This window comes from Drosophila mojavensis, unplaced genomic scaffold (assembly GCF_018153725.1).
Source record: "Drosophila mojavensis isolate 15081-1352.22 unplaced genomic scaffold, ASM1815372v1 contig_74, whole genome shotgun sequence".
Classification (NCBI taxonomy): Eukaryota; Metazoa; Arthropoda; class Insecta; order Diptera; family Drosophilidae; genus Drosophila; species Drosophila mojavensis.
Window position 1 is genome coordinate 23303496 of NW_025318899.1, and position 17609 is coordinate 23321104.

At 42.4% G+C, this 17609-nt stretch overlaps 1 protein-coding gene across 2 annotated transcripts; it reads left to right on the forward strand.

The window, feature by feature from the left end:
• The first annotated feature begins 11214 nt into the window (after nt 1-11214).
• On the forward strand, nt 11215-13409 carry LOC6583405 (odorant receptor 67c). 2 transcript variants are annotated; one of them, XM_015162848.3, is made up of 4 exons: nt 11215-12700; nt 12763-12961; nt 13020-13175; nt 13291-13409. In XM_015162848.3, the coding sequence occupies exons 1-4, from the start codon at nt 11796-11798 to the stop codon at nt 13384-13386; spliced, it is 1356 nt and encodes a 451-aa protein (XP_015018334.1). In that variant the 5' UTR covers nt 11215-11795; the 3' UTR covers nt 13387-13409. The 2 variants fall into 2 exon arrangements, with proteins under 2 accessions (XP_015018334.1, XP_002009073.2); XM_002009037.4 differs by having other exon boundaries at nt 11217-12700; nt 13238-13409.
• The last annotated feature ends 4200 nt before the right edge of the window (nt 13410-17609 follow it).

The window sequence follows — 17609 nt, forward strand, 5'->3', positions numbered from 1 at the left end:
TGACAGCCTGTATTTGTGTATAGTTTGTCCCGCACTTGACTTCCCAGCCGAACAAAGGACGTGAGCGATACAAAGCACGCTGCATGCCATGCTGCAACTGCAATTGTTGCAATTAAGCGCAGCAGATTTTGCAACGACATCGACTGGGGAAACCTGACCCCTATTGAGGCTCTATCGATATCCTGTTGTATCCTGCCCTGCAGTGTCCTAGCAGTCAGTCCTGTCACCCCATGCCCGTTCCCGTATGCTTCGTGCTGCTGCGTGCATTTGCATAATTTGCATATAATTCTCTGTCAAACAGTTAGAGATACAAAGCAACATCGAAATATAAAAAACCGCCGCTCATGTTTTTCCACAACTCTATGCAAATTCGGCTGGCGTGTGAAAATTCCACACGCTGTTGAGCCGTGGCAGCTGCTGCAACCAGAAACCAGCCGAAGAGCAATAAAAGTTGGAATATCAAACTCAGCTCCTTGATCGGTCTGCACTCAATAAATATTCAAGGCCTGCATTGACAGCTCTGCCACAAGTTTCGCTCAAACTTTTAGCTCTGCGACTGCAAAAACAATGCACCAGCCTTGGTCAAACATTGAAACAGTCCACAGTCAGGCTCTACCGGCTCATGGCTGCCACTCGAAGCGAAGCGCGACCAAAGTTTGCGCGTGGCACTTGGTTACGCTGATTTGCCGGCATTCTATCAAATCTCAGGTGTTGCGGGGCTAACTTTGAGACGTCAAACTTTTAGTCACAAAATGAACTGCTTTTCACATAATAGTCGTGGCTGAATGTTGAGCTCTGATTGCATCAAACGCGACACGTTCAATCAAAGGGCTAAAATTCTCAGCTCGAATTCAATTTTAGCTTAAAGTCAAAATAAATGTTCTTTAGGGCTATGCAAGTATCTATTTCAAGTCCAAAGCGGTACGTTTACTGCAGATGTAGAAGCATACAAGAGCTTTGTCTGTATGTCTATCTATTTGATATGAATCTAGTTAGTTCAAACGTTTCATAGAACTATAAAAATATTAATGTTGTTGTCTGCTGACTGACTCAATTTAAATACAAAGTTAAATGAAGACACTTATTTGATTTAATTAATAATAATAAATGTATTATTAAATCTATAAACCGGATATGGCTGTATGAATGTAGACTTTTGGAGCTATTTATGAGCAATTGCAGTTGTGTAAAAGATAAACTGATTTTGTGCTCAAATCCTCTACCATTTGAAGCCTTTAGTTGACTTGAAATTGAAATCGGGTTATCTAACTAGAGGGCCTCTTCTATAATTGATCAATCATTTCTTAAACATAGTTAGTGTGCGGTATATTAGTAAGGTGCAAATAATCATTCATTCTACATTTATAAATTAATCGATTTAGCCATAAGTTCAATATTTCCTTTATAATGCAGATTGTATTTCATATTTAGTAATTGATTTTGCCTTGCAGTTGATTTAAGTAAATCTTTGGCCAATCAAAATTTGTATTGTATGAAACATTTTCTATACAATATAAGGTTCTTTTGTTTTGTTTTATCACATTCCGTATCTCGTCGATTTAGATATTTTTGTTACCATCCCCATTAAATGCTGATTTATGTATATATCACATTGTTATTTCTCAGTTGTTTATATTTTGCACCTAATTTAATTGCAGAACTTTTTAAGTGTTACATATTTAATATGGAGGAGGCAGAGAAACCATAAAATTGTAAGATAATAATATGATATGATATTAATTTTTACAGTTTAAATTAATGTATAACTCGTTGGGGAAGCATACAAATTTATCTTATTCAAGTTAGCTTATAGCACACCTATATATTCTAATCCCCTAAAACTCACATAATTAGTTAATACAAGAGGTTTAACAAATTCCAAAAAGAAAGAAAAGAAACAACTAAGAAATGCAAATGCCTAAAACTCTTCGACTGGGCCAATTAACACGCCATAAAGTGCACGAAATGAGCATCGCGCGGGGAACGGGCAACGGGCAAGGGGCAACGGAAACTGGCAAACAGTAGCGCCTTGCAATTAGGCAGCTTAATTAAGTCTCGGACATAAACAGTGGCTTAAAACGGAGTGCGCATAATGAGAGAATTTGCATAATAAAAAGCAAATTAAAAGTGTTTAACTAGCTCTTAAAGGTGCAGCGAAGCGAGCAGCCAAAAACAAGCAGTGGTGCGAACTGAATTAGCCATCTTGCGAGCCGTTGGACGTTGGACGTTGCTATTGCTATTGTGGCTGAATTGCAGTCATGCTAAGTTCAATTTGTATGCAGCCATTGGGTAAGCATTTCGGCCCAACAGCTCTTGCCACCAGCCAACCCGGGGTCCAGCTTTGGTGCCATAAATTTGAGCAGTCGGCCGTGTCAGCCAGCAAATGGCGAACTGACCCACACCGCAGCAACAAACTTAATTTCGTATTTGTTGCCAAAACAAAGGCATGCCAGAATACAAAAAGAAAAAAATGAGAGCATGTAAGAATACTCTATTCGGGAATGCAAGACTAGCAGATACTCTAAGCAAGGAACTAAGCTGCCTGTTCCAGCACAGTTAAAAATTTTATAATTATAGTAAATAGTGAACATTTGAATGTATTAATGAAGAAAGTGCTTAAACATGGCTTACTTATTACATGGCTTTGGTCAAATATATATATACTATATACAAATTTGTGTGAACGAGATTGCTTGCAATGAGATTATAATTTATTTTTATAAATATTTATTAATACATAAAGTAATTAAATATATAAAATATATTAATGAGAGATATAATTTATTTTATTTATTTAATTTTTGGTTTCATATAGAATAAATTAGCGGGACATACAATTTTGATACTGAAGCTGCATAATGTTTGTAATTAATTTCATGAGGATGGCCAAATTTGGAGAATCTTTGATACTCATGTTGTATCGATGGAATCATGTAAAATTTGTCAAGAGTCTAGCTCTTTCCATTTTGCCTAGAAGAATTGACTGACAGATTGTTAGGGATAGATCCACACGGTTCTTAAACCTGATCAAGTATATATCTAACCTTGGAGTCTTCACCCCTTCCTCCGCCTGCTACATACACGCTCCCAAACCATTATACCTTGAGTTCGATAGGTACAGGGTACAAAATGGACTATGCCATGCGATCCTACATACGAGTGTAGCCCCTGCCCTAAGCGAATATATCTGAGCCAGTGCGCATGCAGTTGGCAGGCAGTGTCTCGGTTTTTGGGCCAGCCCATTGGACATTTCGGCAGACATTTGTCTGCAGCAGACATCGGGGCGTGCATTTTGTTTTCATTTGCCAAAAATACAAAAAACGAAAATAAAGAGGCGAGGCGAGCGCTGTATGTTCTGGTTGCAAGTTTATTAGGGCGTATGATTAATTGCTGCTCGCAGGCGCCGGCACCAGCCAACCTCGGGCAACATTTGAAGACCCCGAGCAGTATGACAGGACCTAAAAACCGACTTATTGCCAATAAAAACTTAACGCAAATTATTACAGTTTACGCTGCAAACGATGGCCCAAGCGATTACCGCCGACAAGCCGAGCGCAGCTGTAATTAAAATTGATGTGAACTGGAAGGAGCTGGCGAACATATAGTAAATGAAACTAGATAAATCTTTCTTATGTACATTACTTGCCTCGAATTGCTGTCCATTTCAAAATTATCATATTCTGACAGCAATCCGGCAGCATTTTCCACTGAAATTGCAAAGTCTTTAAGCGAATGCCTTCATCGCCCACATCATGGCCATAATTAGAAGCGGCTTTATTACTCTTTGAGGCAAACTACTTCAGTTAAGCCATCAGATTCCCATTGGCGTTCCCAGTGGTGCTCGTCTGCAATGTGCTTACTAATTTTTGCAATTGTATCTCTGGCTCTGAATGCAATATCCATGAAATCCATCCATCTATATCTATCAGTCTGCAGCTACTTGTAACTGTAACTGTATCTGTGCCTTGCACGCTGCCACACTCACGGTGGAGAGTATTTCAATAAAAACCGCACTAATGAAGCCCATTGAAAATGCAATGCTTAAGCAGCAGCTTCCGATTGACGGCGGCCGTAGCCCCACCGTTCTCTCATTAAGCCATCGAGCCACCGAGCCACCAAGCCACCGAGCCATCGCAACCACATTTCAAAGCGCAGAGCTCCAATTCCCCAGGCGCTTGCAGTTTTCCGCTCGGCGTCAATTTTAATGGGCGCGCTATATTAATGACATTTTCATTTCCATTGCATTGGCGATGGCGAAGGCAAAAAAGAAGAAGAAGATATAAGTATCTTTATCTTGTTTATGGCTGTATCTTGTCAGCATAATTATGAGCTATACCACCGAGTAGAGCTTGCAGCGCACTCCCCCTCTCTCATCATCTATCTCTCTCTCTCACTCTCTGTCACTCTGTCTGTCTGTTCTCTTCCTTCTCCGACTGTTTTTTTTTTTTTTTTTTTTTTTTGTTCTTCTGCAAGTGCAGTTGATTTCTGGTATTGGTTTTACTTTGCTTCTTTTCATATGCATGAAAATTTGGATAGACATGGAACTCGCGGAGGGGGAGTGGCTGGTGGCAGGTGAGAGCTGCAACCGGCTCTTATTCTGCTGCTGCTGCTGCTGCTGCGGCTGCTGCTGCTGTTCTCATTGCTCTTGTTATTGTTGTTGCTGCATGCTTCAACGCATTTCCACTTGCCATGCAAGAGGTAGCACCACACCAAGCCCAACCACACTAAAGCCACCAACCAACGAACCGACCAACCACTGGCGAAATAGACTTCTTCTTGCTCTGGGCTGTTGATGTTGATGCCAGGTACCTTCAAGTATTATTATTTTTCCACATTTCTTTATTTCCATGTTGCCATAATTGCGTCGTCGTCGTCGTCGTCGTCGTCGTCGTCGTCGTTGTAGTCGGCTGCAATTCTTTCATCCAAGTGCGCCTCATCACCGCTTCAGAATGTTGCCCATCCCTTTCGCATACCTCCGCCGTCCTGCGAGCTGCGAGCTGCAAGCGGCCTGCCCCTACTCCCTCCCCTCGATCCCTCGCTCAGTCAGGCCCGCGGTAATTAAAGCGAACTGCGAAATTTTGTGTGTGTTTTTTTTCGGAGCTTTTCAGCGCTGTAATTAAAAATTTGAAAAGTCTTTTTTCTCTTATTTTTGTGCATTTTTTCTGCTGGCGCGGAACAAATGCTGAGCGCTGTGTGGGAAAACCGCGTCAAAAGCAACTGAAATGCATTGGACAGGCCCCAGACTCGCCTGGCGCTCCCAACAGGGAGGTCTTGACTTAAAAGGGCCAGGCTTTCTTTGATACCCTTTGAAAAGGGTATTTATTGCGTGAGCATCAAATCAGCGAATTCCTGAAATACTCTCTTATCTGATGCCTTTCCGCGCAGATGTCGGCTTATGTTTTCGAGACGAAGTGCATAGAGATTATTTTCGAGAATCTATGGTGAATGCTCAGTGCAGGGTATTTAAGCTTCGACATTCAGATACTAACATTTTCGTTTTTGTTTTCGTTGTTTTGTATGTTTTGTGCATGGCATTGATATAGGAAAAGTTGCGCGGATTGTTGTCATTTTGGTTATGGGATGAGCCAACCGCAACTTAAAGGCTTAAAGATTTTCGCTGTAAAAACCTAAGCGAACATGAAATGAACACAATGTATTCCAACTTTATGGCTGGAGCTGGGTCCTTAGATTGCAAATACCTGCAGTTTGTATGCCCTGGCTATGTGATGGTTTTCTTCATATGTATGTACCATGCAGAAGTGGGCGTGTTCGACGGACGAGTTGACTTACACTTATTCGTCATTCCGTCTGTCCTTCGGCTTGTATGTATGAATAGCTCCATCTGGGAAACTATAAGAGCTTGAGATTTGAGACTTAATCTGTAAGTGCAAAAAACTGCAGATGAAGACGAAACAGGGATAGACGAAAAATCGAATAAACGAAGGGACGGACAAGCGCAAGGATGGGCAGACTGAAGGACGGACAGACTAGATCAGACTAGCTCGTCAATTTGATCTATATATGGTGTTTTTAATAAGCTGTGCCACGGCTTTTTATGACTGTTTCACATAGTTTATTGAATTATATCAATCATAATTATGCATTTAAGTGCAAAGAGCTGCTAAAATACAAGATTTGCAGCTGAACATAGGTTAGAGTATAGGAAATAGATGAACAATTTACATACTTTTACTTTTACAATTAACATTTACTTTTGTTTTGTTTTCTCACTGAATTTGCATTACCAAAATTGGGCAAATTGAATACAAATAAAATCATAAATTAAATCAAAATTCATACATTCAAAAATGTACAACGATTCGTAGATTTCTATTTTAGAAAGTCCTTGTTGAAGACTAAAAAGCAGAAATCCTCTGGCACTAGACTAGTCTGTGGTATCATTGATTGCTTAGCGGCATTTCGCAGCTATGTTTTAATCAGAGATTGATTTATTATCAAGGGACTTAAGTGGCTGCAAGCTGCTTGTGAAACCTCCCGCAACGCAACTGCAATTTGGCAGCTGGCGTTTGGCGCGTTTTGTGGCCAATCTGCAAGAAAAAACTGTCAACTGGCCAAAAACAAAAAGTACGCAAAGGAATCAGAGACGAAAAGTCCACAAAATAAATTAGACGAGAGGCAGAAGGCGACCAGTGCAATTTACTGAATTTACTCGAAGCTGCCAGCTAATCAAATTGCCTTATAGCCAGATCTCAGCCAGCAGCGATCGCCGGCCAATTCCCGCGTGGACAATTGCGACGGTGCTGGTGGTGCTTGTGGTGCTGGTGGTGCAGCCACACAGACAGTGGCGAGAGTAAATAATTTCGTCTTGCCATAAAATTGGGCGAGGGCGGCGGCGGTGCCAGTGGAGAGTGGCGGCAGTTGGGGCTGGCAGCATCTGTCAATTGCTTGGAGATTGATGCCCCTGGATAATAGCGACACGAACAAACTGCAGAGTCAACAGAGTCAGCGGAGTCAACGCAGTCAACGTGGAGGCTGCTGTCGCACCACCGTCGGTGGTCGCCTGTCTTGGGACAAACTGAATGACAACTCTTTAGCCGCTGGCCGTTGAATGTTGAATGCTGAATGTTGAATGTCGAATGTTGGGTGCTGCCTGTTGGCTGCTGGATGTTGGTAACGGGATTTTAAAGCAAGTTATTTGCCCAAAAATGGCTTCGACAGGCGGCGAAGTGTCGCAGCCGAAGACAAGTGACAACGGCGCATGCGTGACTTGCCAATGGACCAACGCCGATGGCCAATTGGCAATTGGCAATCGGCAATCGGCAATTGGCAATTGGAAGACACCCATTGTTGGCCTGGCTGTGGCAGCGTCTCTCACTGATATGGATATATGGTAAACGCAGCGACTGACTGACACTTTGTCAGCATACGCAGCTTCGACAAATTTGCCTTGTTTCCCAACAGCGACAGCAGCTGCTGCTGCTGCTGCTGCAAGAAGAAGATGAAGACGAAGACGAAGAAGAAGGGGCTCACAAGCTTAAGCCGGCAGCTGCATGCCTAGACATGGCCTCAGATGCATGGGCCTAGACAAAGGCCGCATTGCTTGCGGCGGGCAGGCAGGATGCAATAAAACGCAGTCACAGGTGCATCAAATGTTGGCTCCACGTTGCAGTCAACATGTTGCCAAGTCATTAACTTGAGCCTGTTTAGGCTTTTGTTACATGTTTGTGATTACTGCTGCTGCTGCTGCTGCACTTGAGCGGGGCCGTAACAAAAGGCGGCCCAGGACATGGACATGTTATATGGACATGCACTGCTGTTGTTGCTGTTGCTGTTGTTGTTGTCGCTGCTGTTGTTGTTGGCTGCTTTGCTGGTTAATTGCAGTAGCAAAACTTAAGGGGCAGCTGCAATGGCAATGGCGCTGGCGTTGGCAATGGTGTTGCCAGCGCCTTGAGCGTTTAGGCCATTTGAAAATTGCAGCCCTACAGCTGGCTGAGGGCGGTGAGGGGGATGTTGAGTCACAGCAACCACTTTGGCCAACAACAACAACAACAACGACAACAGCAATTGCTGCTCCTCCTCCTGCTGCCATTGTGTGCGCGTGTGTGTGTGTCTTGCTCATGTGCGAATTTTTATTGCCAAGCAAAACAACCCCCAAGTGGCGCACACATGCCAATTGTTCAAGTGAGTGTATGTGTGAGTATGTGTATGCGTGCGTGTGTGTGTTTGGCAATGTCAACTGGGGCGGCTCACAAGCTGCTAAGTGCACTTGCCCATCATTTCTTTGCATTTCGTTTGGCATTCAACTCCGCATGTGTGCAAGGCAGGGAGTGCGGTGGGGGGAGTCGGAGGTGCATCTAGCTCGCACCCTTACATGCTTCTGCTTTATTTATTTTCCTTTTACTACGGGTTTTCTTTCTTTTTTTAGCAACTGCCATGAATACATAATGCATTTGAGGTGCTTCTTCCGCTACTCCCGGGCAGTCACAAAGGCGAGCGGCTAATTCAAATGATGGCACCCTGTCCCAGGCCCGATGTCGAGCGAGCCGACAGATAACTTCTACAACATTCTCCAAATGTGGCAGAAGGCTGCCAGCTGTGCCGGCCAAGAGCATCTTTGTTCGCCTTCCGTTGCCGTTGCCGTTGCCGTTGCCAGTCGGCCGGAAAGTAATTAAAATCTGCGCTTAAGTGCAGGTCCTTTAAAACAATGGTAGCTCCGAGGCAACAAAAGTGTTGAAAAGCTACTGAAATATGCAAAATGAAATATTTAATAGGCCTCGGTAACGAGCGGCTTGAAAGCAAGCCATAACACGTCGCACACAGGGGCGCCATCTATCGGCATTCAAATGCACAAATCTCTGCATCCTTTTCGACAAATCATAGAAATCAACAGTAAGTCCTTTTGCTACACAAAACACTTAGCGCCATCTGGCGGGCTGCTCGATGACTGTTCCCAAATACATCGCAGGCACAAAACATCGCAGTGAGAACACTCACGACTGTCATCAGGGGTAGTGCAGGGGCAGCGCAGGGGAAAGAAAACAAAACATCGAAGCGATGTTTATATCGCACAATTGAGTTGCGCTCAAACCGAAGGCACTCAGACTCAATTACCCCTGCGCACAGTCCACTCGACTCACAGCCGCAGCTCGCAGGAGCAAGGCTGAGTGAAAGAGAAGCGACTCCGAGTCACGTTGAGTGCGAATAAAGTTTTGCTGAGCGTTGCGCCTGCTGTGCTAATTAACGAAAGCTGCATTCAGCAATCCGCATTACGCTCTTCTGCTTTAATAATTAGTTCGCATTGGCATTAAGGCTGCCCCGCTGCCCCGCTGCTGCCTTGAATAATGCAGAGAAAGAAAAAGTTTATATGCCCCACACCCCAGCGATAATTGTAGCCAAAGAATGCGAACCATTTTCAATATGTTTCAAGCATTTCTACAACGCAATCGAAAAACTTTTTTCCTCGCCACACGCAGCTGCAGGCAAAAGTTTGGCAAAACAGAAAAGACCAAAAAACCAAAAACCAAAAAACTAAAAAAGAAAGAAATAGAAAAACAAAGGAAAAGAATATCTCTTCAAACGCTGCAAATGAGCGAAAAATGTAAAAAATTGACTCTGCCAGGGCAGTGGGCGGGGCAGTCGGCGGGGCAGTGGGCAGCACACTAAACTGCGAAAATTGAAATGAAAATTACCCATTGTGGCAGCATTTCAGCATTTGAATTCAAACTCCCATCGTGCACGTGCCTTGTGCCCGCTGCTCTGCTCGGCTAATGGTCCATTGCAGTCTATGCCAATCCACACAGCCTCTTCGCCTTGTTCTTCCTCTTCCTCGTCCTCTTCTTCTTCCGAAGGCGACTTAGCATTTTATGCATGTCGTGCGACGTCAACGTTCAACTTTATTAGTTATTTTCTGCTCAATTTGTGCTCGACAGAGGCAGGATAACAAGAAAAATTATTTTCATTTCATTCGACATTTACCATAATGGTAAATGCGGCAAAATAGAAAGAAAATCAGTTAGTTTGCTTCAGCAGAATGCATTCATTGGCACTCGAGCGAGCCAACTTCCAATTGGGCACTAAAGCTGGCTATTCACAATTCCGATTTGGCCTTGCAGTCTGGGCACGTACTAGACCTGGTTATCGAGCACAAGCCAAGATATTTCCCTTTTGTTATGTAATTCACGTGCGTTCAAAAAAAAAAAAAAAAAAAAAAAAAAAATATATATATATATATATATATATATATAAGTATATCTAACTAATATACACTTATAAGACTCGTATTGTTGAATGAACATATATTAGATTTACCAAATGATGTCTCAAATAATCTCAATTTCTAATGGAAGTAAGAGACATATAATTTATTTATAACATATATACATGCTGCACCTTTAAATAACATAAAGCTCATCAAGTTCTTGACAGTTGGCATAAGTTAACGTAAGATTATAATAAAAAAAATAAAATGTTTTAGAAGAACAAACATTATATTTTTTGGTTGAGTTCGAATTCATGCATGTTTATTTAAAAAAAATTTAAATATAATATATGAATATACTTATGTATATATACTTACTTTAACGGACTTTCTGAGTTATTTTTCAATGGGTGGATAACCAGATTTATTGAATACCTTTAAGTAATAATGTTATTTTAATTTAAATCAATTTTAAAAATTTGGCTTGTTAATGTAATGTAATGTAGAGCAACCAACGTCTGAATAATATAAATTATATATTTACAGATATTTGTATATATATATGTAAAACACTTGAAATTGGCCTATAATAATATAAATAGGCTTAAAATATTTATCCGATGGCTTGAGATATTTTGTTCGCTCTTTATTTAATACTCCCACCATGTTTGTGCTTTTAATGAAAAATTTTTCTTTACAATTATTTAATCTAAACACTATGTTTTGCTATATGCGTTTACTCTCGTTTCAGGAACATAATTTTAAAAAATTGAAAACTAAAAAGCTTAGTATTACTTCGCAATTTGAACCAATAATCATTACAAATATTTGTTGATTTTTACAAAGAATATAAACGAAGATATACTGAAATAAAAATAAATAAAAATAATTAAAAAATAATAAATAAATATAATTAAATAAAAAAAAAAATAAAAATTAAAAAAAAAAATAAATAAATTTTTAGTGAAAATTAACCTAAAGTCCAAATACTTTATTTATAAAAAAAAAAAAAAAAAAAAAAAATGTTTAATAAATTTTAGATGGTCAAATTTACCATAGATAGTAAAAGAGTTTGTTTCAAATAATTAATAAATAACTAATTCAATCTGAAATAACTTTCATCACTGCAGTGATGGCAATGCTCTGTCTGAGAGAGTACATAAAACAAAACAAAAATGTGTAACTATAATTAAAAATGCTATGTAGTTCCTTTTCAATATACTTCTAGTCTCAATATTGCTTAACGAATAACATTTCATGGGATCTCAACAATTTTAGGTTTTTTTTTTTTTTTTTTTTTTTTCGAGAATCACAGCCAAAATTCCTATTAAGGTTTCTGCGTAGACTTTTGGCAATTTAGAATTTTAAGAGCATAGAAAATTCGTTGTAGGGCATACCAATGTTTTCCTGCATTAAATTTCTTTTCTCTTGTTACATCGCGAAATCGTTTATATATTTGATAAATGGCCGGCAGAGGCCGCTGTATTTTGGGCCAGTTGGCTAGTCAGTTTTCAATTTATGAGAGCTCCGCAGCTGTAAAACTTCACAGCTCCAAGGGCTAATTACGTTGAAAGGCTGTCGCTTAGTAAGTTAAAAAGTTTACGCACAATTATTAACACTTGGCCCGGCCGGCGTGATGGGGCACAAAAAGTTGACAGCCACGCCCAGTTCGGTGCAGCCCATTAGACAATATAAATGCTCGGGCTTCCATCGCATTTCGTACAGTTGGGAAAGCTTAGCCATGAGCAGCTCCTTGGTAGAGAGTCCTCGCACCTTTGGCGACATGATGCGAATGCCCGTGCGTTTCTACAAGACCATTGGAGAGGACATCTATGCGCATCGGTCGACGAACGAGCTGACCTCGCTGCTGCTGAAGATCTACCTCTACGCGGGCTTCATCAACTTCAATTTGCTGGTCTGCGGCGAGCTGGTGTTCTTCTACAAGTCGATTCAGGACTTCGAGACGGTGCGCCTGGCGATTGCTGTGGCGCCCTGCATTGGCTTCTCCCTGGTCGCGGACTTCAAGCAGCTCACCATGGTGGTGTACAAGAAAACGTTGATACAGCTGCTCGACGAGCTGGAGGAGATGCACCCGAAGACCCTGCTGGCGCAGAAGGCCTACAAGATGGCCGACTTCGAGCGGACCATGAAGCGCGTCATCAGCATCTTCACCTTCCTCTGCCTGGCCTACACCACCACGTTCACCTTGTATCCGGCTGTCAAGGCAACGGTCAAGTATAATTTCCTCGGCTACGAGACCTTCGATCGCAACTTTGGCTTTCTCATCTGGTTCCCCTACGATGCGACCTCCAGGAACTGGGTGTATTGGATCACCTACTGGGACATTGCCCATGGCGCCTACTTGGCCGGCATTGCATTCCTCTGCGCGGATCTCCTGCTGGTCGTGGTCATCACGCAGCTCTGCATGCACTTCAGCTACATTTCCGGGCGCCTCGAGGCCCATCCTTGCGACCCGGATCAGGATGAGGAAAACTTGAGTTTCTTGTGCAGCATGATCAAGTATCACGACAAGTGCTTGACGTGAGTAGAGAAACAGAGAGAGAAAAGGCAAGTGAGGCCAGCTGCCGTCCCTTCTTCCCCAGGTTGTGCGAGCATGTGAATAAGATGTACAGCTTCTCGCTGTTGCTGAACTTTCTGATGGCCTCCATGCAGATCTGCTTCATAGCTTTCCAAGTGACCGAGTCGACGATCGAGGTCATTCTGATCTATTGCATATTCCTAATGACATCCATGGTGCAGGTGTTCCTCGTGTGCTACTACGGCGATGCGCTGATAGCAGCAGTACGTGGCAGGTTTAGGCCTCAGCCCTGAGTAAAGCTAATGAGAATGTCTTTTGCAGAGCGAACGCGTGGGCGATGCCGCCTACAACCAGAACTGGTTCCAGTGCAGCAAGAGGTATTGCATCATGCTCAAGCTGATGATTATGCGCAGCCAGAAGCCAGCGATGATAAGGCCACCCACTTTCCCACCCATTTCGCTGGTGACCTACATGAAGGTGAGTGCGACAGCCAGAGCTGAGCTGAGCTGAGCTGTGCTGAGCTGTTCTTGTGCTTCCAGGTGATCAGCATGTCGTATCAATTCTTTGCCTTGCTCAAAACAACCTATTACAGGGACTGAGCATGCCTACATACATATATGTATACTGTTGGCACTGTCAGAGCTCTGCTTCACTAATGATGTCCGCGACACACTTTGATAATATTTAATTAAAAATCGCATTTAAAATTAATAAGCTTAAATTGAAACCAATAGCGGCTGAACGAGCACAAACGAAAATGTGAAAATGTAAAAAGAAACGAATTCAAACACACAGAGCAGCGCACGGACGAAAACAACTTTTCAAAAGGAATATTACAGCACCAATAACAAATAAAAAAAGAAGAAGCATACATATAAAAAAGAGCCCACACACAGAATCACAAAATCTGTAATGGCCCCAACAGAGGCGTCCACTGCACAGAGATGCCAGGAGGCATCGCCAGCGCCATTGCCACTCCCCAATGCCCAGTACCCAGTCTCCGGCTGGTAATAAAAGGAACAACATAAAACGCAATCACAATCATCGACAATAATCCGGCAGCGGCAAAAAATGCTTATTATAAAATTTCACAGTTTTTCAATGAGCGGCAAAAGCAAAGCAAGTAAAAAGCAAAATGAAAAAATGAAAAAAAAAAATGGAAAAAGAAAAAAGCAATGGCTTTTCAAAATCATAATGGCAGCTAGTAACAAGAGTTTTGTGTACAAATAAGTGGAAAAAAATTGCCAGGCAGTAGCAGAGCGATCGGCATCCACAACCACGTTCTCGTCCGTGTCCGCGTCCAGGTTCAGGTCCGCGTCGCCGATGTCTATGTCGGCGTCAATGAGAGCGAGCAAATACCACGTCAGCAGCTCCAATGGCATCTGCACCATCCACCCCGCACCACCCCACTCCACACCACTCCACACCACTCCTCCCAGCGCGCTGTTCGTCAGCTCGTCGTGCACGTCACGCGCAACCACTTAAAAAACCTTGGGCCACCCACCCAAACCTATTACCGTGCCATTCTCCAATTTCTATGCCCCAACCTCCAGTCAGCACTCTCTCCCCCTCTCCCCGTCCCACACTTTGCGTGCTGCATTTTCCCTTAACAGGCCGTTAGTCGTTATTATTTTGGTCCATTGACGCTGCGGGCCATGGCAGCACAGCTCTATATACACACATACACACACACATATATATATATATGTGTATATATAAATATGTATATATCCCGGCCGGGTCACCTCTCTGCTCTGCCATGCTGTGCTTAATGCGCCGTTCAGGCCAACGGCAGTGCCCGGGCCACATTATGTACCACCACCCCCGGCCCGAGCAGCTCGCCTAGCCCGCCCCGGAGAGTCCATCAACTTCAGCCAACATCCCCCAGCCGCAGCTTGAGCTGTTTGCCACCCTCGTTGACGTTGATGTCCCGTATTGGAATCGCGTTCGTCTCGCCTTGTTCATCCTCGTTTGGCTGCGCGTCCACGTCCACCTCCTCGTCCACGTCCACGTCCATCGTCCTGGACGCGCACTCTCGGCAACAGCACCACCAGGAGGGCAATTTTTATAATTTTAGTCTCGTTTGCTTTGAATTTATTTTTATTTTCCTTTTTTGCTGCTCTCTGTTTTCTTTTTCTTGTACTTTGCATTTTATTTTTTCCACTCTCTTGCCCTCTCGACTGACGCTTGACTCCTCCCTTCCGGCATGGCTGCACGGCCTCCCCGTTGCGGGCGTTGTTGGTTTTATGTTATATGCCTGCTGCTGCTGCTGCTGCTTCTTGCTCAAATTTCTTGTTGTGTACCCACACACCAACACACACACACACACGCATTGATTCACATCTATACAGATTTAGTTATGGTTTTGTATTGGTTTCATTTGACGCTTTTTTACACACTCATCCGGTGCTACAAAATGGCGTTGGCCGTATTGATTTTTGATTTGTTGCTGCTTTTATTTTCGTCAGGCTTCTGCCCTGTGTAGGCCAACTATTGACTAATCACAGTTTATGCAAATTGGCACAACTGTACTTATCAAGAGGCTGGAAGGTGTCGTTGGCATTCGTGTTTGTGAAAGAATATTAAAATTAAAATTTGTTTTAATGGAATTTCAATTTGATTTTTTTTTTTTAATATTTTCAATTGCTGCAATTGAAATGTAATAGCGAAATGCAATTAAAATTTATTAAAAATCAATTTCAATTAATAATTTCATTAATTAACAGCAAGGGCAAACAATAATAAATAAAATACCTACCTATAGATGCTCCAATATTTTTTTTAATTCAGCTTTTTAATTTAAAGAAATTTTTTATGTAGTATAACTGTATATCTATTATATCTCTACACTTCAAATTGATACAGTCAGCTAGATTATATATAGTCCCTCCACACTCATAATCACATTTCAGTTGAATCAAGCTTAAAGCTCAACTTAAAGATTGAATTTGCTTGAACTGAGAGAAGATAACGGAATAAGCGCATTTGCTTCACTTTCTAGTTAGCTTCTATAGATGTTGTGCATATCAGAGTGCTTAGCTAATTGCTTCATGTCTCTTTTTTCAACTTTCATTAGCTGAGCGAACAAGAAACACCTCAGCCATGTTCGGTCAGTGATGCTGGAACACATTTTGTATTGAATCTGCATCGGGATGCTGGCAACGGCTACAAAGTGTGCGCAAATACGCAAAATCATTTTATTTCGCTTGTCAGCTTTTAATTTTGTGCTCTTCCTGGTGGGGCGGGAGCAAGAGAAAGGAACTCGGGCAATGCTTTTCTTGCTTCGTGCCTTTTGTGCGATGGTAATGGCGCTGGGACTGGGACTGGCACTGGGGCGGTAGCTGGACATGGACAGGACTGGCTGCTACTTAGGCGAGCGAGCAACGAGCAGTCCGGGACTGACTCAAAAGACAGCCCCTCGACGTGCCCCTTGGCCCCCTGGCGACCACCTTCCCCTAGCAACGCTAATGAGATCCAAACGTCGAGCGCGGAGGCAACTTTCCATTCCGTAAAATTCTTTGCTTGTATTTTCTTTTTTCGCTCCCTTCTCACTCCCGCTCGTTCTCTCTCTCTCTCTCTCACTCTCGTTGTCACTGCTGTTGTTTCAGTTCTGCCCATTCTTACCGCCGGACGCCCGTCCCTGATCTGGCATGTGTCCTTATGGCTTGTTAAGAAAATGTCGCTCTCTAATGCTCAACAATGTCAGGGACAGGACGAAGGCAACGCTGCCGCTGCTGTTGCCTCTGCCGTCGCGCTCTTAAATTAGAAAAATGTAAATTTATTTTAATTAAGATAAATAAGTAACAAAATGTTTTATGGAAATTACGTTAACAACGTGGGGACAAGCGACTGTAATGGGAGCGCGACTGCGCCGGGCGTGGATTTCTTTCGTTTTGGCTATTACTTTCAAGAGGCGACACACTCCAGAGCGGCGCATCGGGCGACCGCATGACAGCACAGGACAACGCAGGACGCGGCCATGCTCCAACATGCAAATACACATAAACAGCGAGTTGGCTTAGCTGTGGGGGTGGGGGGGGGGGCGGTGCACCACCCAGACCCGCCTGCTCGTCCGCTAAGAACAAATAAAATTATTTTTTCCACGCGCAGACGTTTTTTTATGGCATTGTATAAAAGTTAGCCATTGAATCAGATCGATGGATGTTTTTTATAATATTGTTTTCATGTTTGTATGTTTCGCATTTTATTCATGTTATTTATTATGTACACATACTTTGGCAGCGACTGTTATCGACACTCATTGAAGCGGGCTGATGGATGTTGTTGAAACTTTTAATTGAAGCCAAGCTGCCTGAACCTTTCGCAATTAATATATATTTGCACTTGCATTCACCAAACAATACCCCCAACAAAAACAAAAGCAAAAACAATTGCAAATAAAAACCAGCGGCTTTTTTTATTAACATTCAATTTTTTTTTTGGTTTCGTTTTGCATGTAAAAGTTTTATTTATTTTAATTAAGTTGCTTAATATGTGTGTGTTTTTTTATTGCCTGGTCAGGCGTTGCATTAAATGTTCTGGCTGGAATTTATGTTTCTGCTTTTCTTCTCATGAACACCATAATTATAAAATATACAGCTTGTTAAAATATTTAAGCCTCGGCCATATAAGGTCATTAAATACAACAAATATAGGATTTTAATTAAATAAAATGCAATCAGTTTATTGTAGAGTGAAGCATGGCTAGAACTGAACCCTTTCATTGAACAACCGAGTCTAATGCATCGCTCAATTCAATTCGCTATATAATATTTTTATGTGAGTCACTTGAGCGTGCGCCATTTGGCAGAGGTTTAATTATTTACTCGTAATTAAAAGCCAGCTTTATGCACATCACATCAAGTGCATAATCACAGCGTCGCAGGACTGGACGAGCTGACAGCAGCCTGA

What these genes read in the sequence shown, in the direction of transcription:
- LOC6583405 (XM_015162848.3), top strand. Translation starts at nt 11,796, where the DNA reads ATGGGGCACAAAAAGTTGACAGCCACGCCCAGTTCGGTGCAGCCCATT. An exon ending in TATCACGACAAGTGCTTGAC is followed by an intron (nt 12,701 to 12,762) that starts GTGAGTAGAGAA and finishes CTTCTTCCCCAG; the next exon opens with GTTGTGCGAGCATGTGAATA. An exon ending in CGCTGGTGACCTACATGAAG is followed by an intron (nt 13,176 to 13,290) that starts GTGAGTGCGACA and finishes AACCTATTACAG; the next exon opens with GGACTGAGCATGCCTACATA.